The sequence below is a fragment of the Octodon degus genome, unplaced genomic scaffold (genome assembly GCF_000260255.1).
Source record: "Octodon degus isolate 3935 unplaced genomic scaffold, OctDeg1.0 scaffold00236, whole genome shotgun sequence".
In the NCBI taxonomy this organism is placed as follows: domain Eukaryota; kingdom Metazoa; phylum Chordata; class Mammalia; order Rodentia; family Octodontidae; genus Octodon; species Octodon degus.
In genome coordinates this window covers 1919032-1926429 of record NW_004524812.1, presented here as the reverse complement: position 1 = coordinate 1926429, position 7398 = coordinate 1919032, and the positions used below count along the sequence as shown (strand labels likewise).

At 35.8% G+C, this 7398-nt stretch overlaps 1 protein-coding gene across 4 annotated transcripts in view; it reads right to left on the bottom strand.

The window, feature by feature from the left end:
• Dock11 (dedicator of cytokinesis 11) overlaps positions 1-7398 on the bottom strand; it is a 224183-nt gene that overhangs the window by 63495 nt on the left and 153290 nt on the right. For 3 of the 4 annotated variants that reach the window (XM_004645686.3, XM_023706010.1, XM_023706012.1), the window contains 4 exons: positions 6798-6845; positions 4856-4998; positions 3262-3377; positions 332-469 (listed from right to left, as the gene is read on the bottom strand). In XM_004645686.3, the coding sequence (XP_004645743.1) occupies positions 332-469; positions 3262-3377; positions 4856-4998; positions 6798-6845 (445 nt within the window). The remainder of the gene's footprint in view (positions 1-331; positions 470-3261; positions 3378-4855; positions 4999-6797; positions 6846-7398) is intronic. The other variant, XM_023706011.1, reaches the window with a different exon arrangement.

The window sequence follows — 7398 nt, the reverse complement described above, 5'->3', positions numbered from 1 at the left end:
GAGGGAAATGAAGGTGAAGGGAGGGGAGAAATGGAGCAAGAACATGGAAGGAAGGGAGGGAGGGAGGGATGAAATGTAAAAGAAAATGACACTGTTGAAAGGAGGCTGCTGTGAAAGGGAAATGATAAGAGCATCCAATAAAAATGCAGTTCTGGTTTAAGGGTATTTTTGGTCAGGCCCTCTGTGATCATTTTGTTATTAGATACTTGTATTTACAAAGGCAGTACTACTTTAGCTAACATTTGTATATGTTGTCACACTGATCCTCTTTCCCCTTCCCTTTTTGTCATGAAAAAAGAACCACTAGAAATTCCAGAGTTTCTATCCTTACCTTACTGATGAAAGCTCTCAGTGAGGCAAACACATGTTTCAGTGATACTTCAGACTGTCCATTTTTAAGAAAAGCAAGATGAATATCAAATACTTTTTTCATTAATGGGTTGTGGCCATCATTATTTAAAAGTTGGCTCTATAAAACATGAAAAAATAGTTTGCAGAAACAGTTTATTCCCACCATGAATGAGAGAACTGACTGGATCGATACTTGCTTCTGAAATTGCTGTTTGGAAGTTTCAGAAAAACAAAAGGCTCTCATTTTAATTTTGAAATACTTATGTCATCTTCAACTTGGAAATCTCAAAATATTACATAAGCCCACATCCAGAATATTTAATTATAGCATTTTCAAAGGGTGAAAACAGTTTTCTCCAACACAACACAGCAACATACAGATTTTAACCCATATCATATTGCTTCTTATGTAAGAAATCAGTAAATTAAATATATAGCAGCCAGCTTTGTATTATTTTGAGAAAAAATAAATAATGCAATTAGGGAAAACACTAATTCTCTTTTAAAAACTGTTATCTAGTTTACTTCTTGAAGTATGTTTACTATAAGACACTTAGCCATAATGATAAATTAAACCCTCTATGAGTGAATATGATAATAGGTGTCACAACTGAAAAGACCTATAAATTGTTTAAATGTCTCTTGCAAAAAGACTTAAAATAACAAATTATACTGAAATACTGGGGCCGAGGAGATAGCTCAGTAGAACAAGCACTTGCCTGGCAAGCACAAGGGCCTGAGTTCAATCCCTGGTTCTGCCTAAATAAATAAATAAATAAATAGAAATATCTATTAATTTGTGAACCTTATTCTAAAAATAGCATTGGTTAAATTCTTTCATCCTGTCCTCCTATCCTTCAAGAAACTAATCAGTAGGTTACATCTTGGCCAAAACCAACAACTGGCCTCCATCAAAAAATAAACAGATAGAACCAGGATCAAATCGAAAGGAGAGGCAAAGTTGTGGCAGAACTGCTGGTGGTGCTAACAGTCAGAATCCCTGGTGGTGATTTTTCTGGAACTTTCTTTAGTCTACTTTCAAGCATGTGTGGTGCTTAGAATAATGGACTCTTGTGCTACTTAAATCCTTAGCTTCCAACTTCAGAATTTCTGAAGATGGGGAGCCAGGTGATTCTGATACACAGACAAATTTGAAAATGACTCTTATACAATGCCATTAAGGCAGGACATTCATCCAATACATCAAGATATGATTTAGTTATTTCTCCAATGGTTTACCATTTTAACCATTTAAATAGTTTCCAGTAATTCTATATAGCGGAGTATACAGTCTCATAACCAGAACTTCAGATCCTTGATGATCTTAGCTAGAATAATCTTTCATACTTGAAATTCTAGTTTAATGCTTCAAAGCTTTGGCATATGTCCTCAAATCTTCTTTTATGCCTCAGTACTCAAATCCAGCCAGGTGTGGTGCACACACTGGCAATCCCAGCACTCAGGAGGCTGAAGTAGGAGGATCACAAGTTACAAGGCCAGCCTGGCTCCATAGTGAGACTTCATCTCAACAAACAACTAAAAAAAAATCAAATCCAAAGTATATGAGAATAGCTGTTTCTTTACATTTTTAGTCACAGATTTCTTTCTTTCTTTCTTTTTTTTTTGTGTGTGTGTTACTGGTGATTGAACTCTGGACCTTGCACTTGCCAGGCAGGAACTTATGCTGCTGAGCTAAATCCCCGGCCCTAGTCACAGTTTCTTAATACCTCTGCTAATTTCATAGATACCAAATGACAATATATTAGAGCTTTAAATTATATTTCTACCATTTTTACTTGTCTTTTTTGTAAATAATCTATGGTCTTTGATTATCCTATGATACTTTGTCCTTAAAGTTTTTAAAAAGTAAAGGTACTATTTACTTTGTAGAAAATAAATATTTACCAGTTGTTATTTGCCACTTTTAGTATGGTTTTAAAGAAAACATTCTGTATTGCTGTAGTACATTTCTATACAACTAATGAACCAATAATGACACATTACTAATAACTTAAGTCGATAGTCTTGATTAAGGTAAATTATTTGTATAGTACAGTTCTGTTGGTTTTGAGATACACTACCATTAAGAACATCTTGAAAAGGGCTGTGGAGATAGCACAGTGGTCTAAGTGCCTGCCTAGGCAAGTGCAAGGATCCGGGTTCAATCCCCGGTACTGCATGCTGTGCTGGCCACCAAGACTGAGTGTGGCGGCACATGCCTGTAATCCCAGCCCTAGGGAGGCTGAAACAGGAAAATCACTATGAGTCCGAGTTATGCAGTGAGACCTTGTACTAAATACATAAATTTTTTTTAAAAAAATCACAAAAAACACTTTAATTGCCCTAAAAATCAACTATGCTCTACTGATTCATTTTCATCTACTCTACCCCCTCAACATCTACTGTCCCATTTCACCCCTTTAATTTACCTTGCAAGATAACAGCTTTTTTTTCTCTTCAAAATCATCGTAATGATTTGCAATGAGAGGCAAGTATCTGAAAATAAACCCCAAACTCTTGGGTAGAGAAGCCAGCCAGCTTGCCTGGGCATCATCTATCATGATGGGCTATCTCACTACAGTCGGAATCTGGACAAACTAATCCACTCATAATTTCAAATAAAAACTACTGGGTGTTCTAATAAAAGTATCAAAGAAATATGGTTTCTAAACATAAAACAAACAATAAAACTTAAGAAGCAGAAGGGACTTTAGGGACAAATGAGCCCATCTGTTTGTTATGGACAGGGTAAGTGAGTCTCCATGACATTTCCAGGTCACACAGTAGTCAACGTAGGTCCTCCATCCATGTGTCCTCACTGCTCACATAAGCTCTTTACTCTAACTAGTAAGTTTCATATAGTATTTTCTTTACAATAATACAATTGCATTCCAACTCTTCCATTCTTACCTTGAAGCACTGGGTAAAAAATGATATAGTATCTAGGACTGTTAGAGAAACTTCAGTAGCAGTATTGCCTTCAAGAAGTGCCTGGTGGAAAATGTCTGCTTCAGTTGTTGCAGAACCTACAGTTGTTTTTTTTTTTTTTTTTTAAAAAAAAAAGCAGATTAGACTTTGTCTCACACAGAGACATATAATAATGTTAACTGAATTCCTCCCAAAGACTCAGACAGACAAGGAAGAAGAAAGGGGCCTGTAAAACCAGCAGACCTAGGAAGTTTCAGTGTGTTTATTCCTTAATCAAATATGGTCTGCATTAATCACTTTCACAATTTTATCAACAGCCCTGTGGCACATAATTAAGTACCCACTTCTTTGAAGACATGATTCCAGTGATGAACTAGGGTGACATAACTAGAAAGTAATGTCAGAGGCATTTTAGGCAGTGCTATAAATGACATGTGCAAAGGTGAGACACCCAAATAAATTCAGCTATATCCAGACAGCCATGTCCTACACAGAACATGCCATTTTCATTTATGTTGATGGTATGAAGCATGCTTCTAAAGCAGAGGCATTTGGGCCAACTGAAGAAGGTATGTTCTATCTACTTTACTAGAAACCAAAGCCTTGCTGGGGAGATGGCTCAGTAGAATAAGCGTTTCCCTGGCAAGCACAAAGGCCTGAGTTCAATCCCTGGTTCCGCTAAAAAAAAAAAAAGAAACCAAAGCCTTAAATATTTATGATTTTTAAAAGGTCTTTAGTCTATCAACTCAGGATCTCTTTCCTCAAGGCATTATTCTTTATTACTAGACCTCACAGTAAAGACAGTTTTGATGGCTATCTGTTTTCTAGCCTCCTGAGGACCACATGAAACAAAAGCTTTCTTATTCTGAGTTTTCATTAATACTTGCTTTTCAGATGACATCTTCCATTTGTATAACCTTCCAACTTCCCAAGCTAAGCAAGATTTCTCTCTCTGTTCTCTGTTTTGTCAATACCTCAACCTGTTTGCAATACACTTTTGCCAAAATAGTATTTAGAACTCATCAATTTTTGCAGTCAACTCAGCATTGTTATTCACTAATCATTAAGTGAATAATGATAACTCTGAACACATTATAAATACTACTTTACGAAGATGCCACTACTGGCATTAAAGTTTAACAGTTCAAATGAAGGAAAGTCAGTATAAAAAGACAAGAAAAGCAATTCCACATGAAAATTTATTATCTTTATTACTAAGAAAAATTTTAAATTACTATTAAAGTTGTTGAATTTTCCATGAATATTTTATCACTAGTCATGTATGATAAAGTGATTAAACTTAAATGCATAGCACATGTATATAAAAATACATATAAAAAGGGGGGGCCAGGGAGATGGCTCAGTGGAATAAGTGCTTTCCTGGCAAGTGCAAGGGCCTGAGTTCAATCCCCGGTTCCATCAAAAATAAATAAATAAATAAATAAATAAATAAAAATAAAAATACCTATACGTGGAAAATTATTTCCAATCATATTGGTGATTTAAACCCAGGCTTCTGATTAAATAGCATTACATGGCTATTTTACATGAGTACCATACACACATTTTCACTTACTGTAGTTAAGGGTAAATGAACTTTCTAGGCTACTAAGATGCTGAAGTCGGGCTTGCATTACTCCTGATCTATTTCGAAGTGCTGGCATAGTTTGTGATTTTCGGTCTATTCCAAAGTGTTTTGACAGCCAGGCGTCATGCACCCTAAAAAAAAACAAACCTTAAAATGAGGAACTGGAGTGCTCTAATAATATATCTTGTTGTTCGGTTCTTTTAAATTAAAACAGATAGGTTTCCATATAAACAAACCACTGTGTGTAATAGCCTATCTTCCATTACTTGGATTAAATGAGGTATTAATAGAAATTACATACAATTATAATGAATTTTAAAAATAGCTTATCAGAACATAATTAATGAATTTAGAAAGAGCTTCCCAATTACTCCTTCATCTCAAAAATAGTGAATTTAAGCATATAACACTCAAATAAGATTCAATCTTTTTTCATGTATTTGGTACAGGGTCTCACTATGCAGCTCAGACTCCTAGTGACCCTCCTGTTTTTAGCACTGTGATTACAGGTGTGCCCTATCATGCCTGGTCTCCACGGTCGGCTCAGTGTGCCTGGGGGCAGGGCCAGTGTGGCAAGTGGTACCAGGGTATGAAACCTGGTGCCTGCACTTGCTTAAGCAGGCACTTAGTCTGCTGAGCTATCTCACCATCCCTAAAATTCACTCTTTTCATGGTGCTCAGTGGCACATCCTGTAATCCCAGCACCTGGGAAGCCAAAATAAATGTATCACAAGTTTGAGTCCTGCTTAGGTAACTTAATTGAGAGTGTTTCTCAAAACAAAAATTTTAAAAGCCCTGTGGACGTAGTTCAGTGATAAAGTGCTCCTGGATTTGATCTCCAATACCAAAAGAAATAAAAAATGCAACTGGCTCTTACATGAACTAAAAAAGAAAAAAACTGTCTATTCTGCAATAAACATGGTAAGAAAGTGGCAGGATCCTACTGGCTAATGCTCATGGTAATAACAAACATACCAGCTCCAAGTCATGAAGAAATAGGATAGAAACTGGAAGCATAATCACTTGAATAATCTATTATTAGGATGTTCCAGAGATGCAGTAATAAACCTTATACAGTATCCTCTTTACAGGAGGATCATTGTGAGTTTAAGTCCAGCCTGGGCTACAAAGTGAGCTTAAGGCCAGCCTGAGCTGCATAGTGAGACATTGTCTCAAAAAGACAATAATAAATAAATAAAATTTTAAAATCTTCTTTAATTTAGAAGTGCTATGGAATTTAACCTAAAAAGCTCTATTTGCATTCCTTTAATAAGTAAATCTATCCCCCAAAACATTTATTATTGAAATAAATGACTTTTTATTTGCTTAAGGGTCCCATAAGCATTTTCTTACATGCTGGTTTTGCTAGGATTTAAGAGGTCAAAAAATTGAATATTATATAATGCATGTCCCAATTGCTATTGTAAGTTTCTACTTATCTAGTAATGAAGGTGATAGTGACAGATTGTGGGCAATACTGACACACCCACACACATGTCCTCACTTTATCATTTTCTGCCTTCCCCTGAATTTAACCCCTTCTCAAATCCTTCCAGAAAGCTAAGTATCTGCTCTAAGCTTAGGAGATTGCACAAGGTAGAACCTCTGTATCACTCTAGTCATTAATACCCTTTTAGATCTTTAAAACATCACATCAGTATAAACTCTTACATGATTATATAACTTTGGGGATATGTTAAATAATAATAGGTGTCTTAATGTTAATTTAAAATTAATAATCCAGGTCTGGGGAGATAGCTCAGCAGCATAAGCGGCTGCCTGGTAAGCTCAAAGTCCCAAATTTGATCCCTGGTACCCAATCATCATCATCATCATTATCATCATCATCCAGGTTTACAAGTGTGAATGTGATTGTCCTCTATTGGAAGAGAAGGAAAAAATAGAAATTATAGTGCTATGTAGACATTACCTTGCTATGTTTCGTTTTCCCATATATCTGAAATGAAACAAACATACTCTAGAAAGAAAAACAGTAGCATGATATTAATATATTATCATCTATTGTAGTTTAACAAGTAATATGTGGAAAGTCATGAGATATAAAGAACAACCTACTTAAATCATACTACAATAATATGTGATTTTACAGAAATAAATGCACAAATAATTACTTACACATTCATCATTTTATATCTTCCTATGTTGATTTGCTACAATTACATCAGCACTAAATCTCCCATATTTTTATATGCAATTCTAAGTTTAAAATGACCAGTCAATGTAAATCAACCCTAGTGCTCTGTAAACATACTATAACAAAGGTTTCTAGCATAATAATTCATGTAAAAAATTCTTAAGCTTAAAAAATGGAGCAAGGGCCAGCCAGATAGCTCTGTCGATTAAAGTGCCTGCTTAGGCAGGCACAAGGAGCAGGGTTCAATCCCCCATGTGCAGTGCTGGCTCTGCCCCTGGAGTGCACTGAGAAGGTAGATGAGACTGTGTGTGGTGATGTTAGGCCTGTAATCCCAGCACTTGAGAGGCTGATCGGACTTGTGGTGAGACCCTGTACT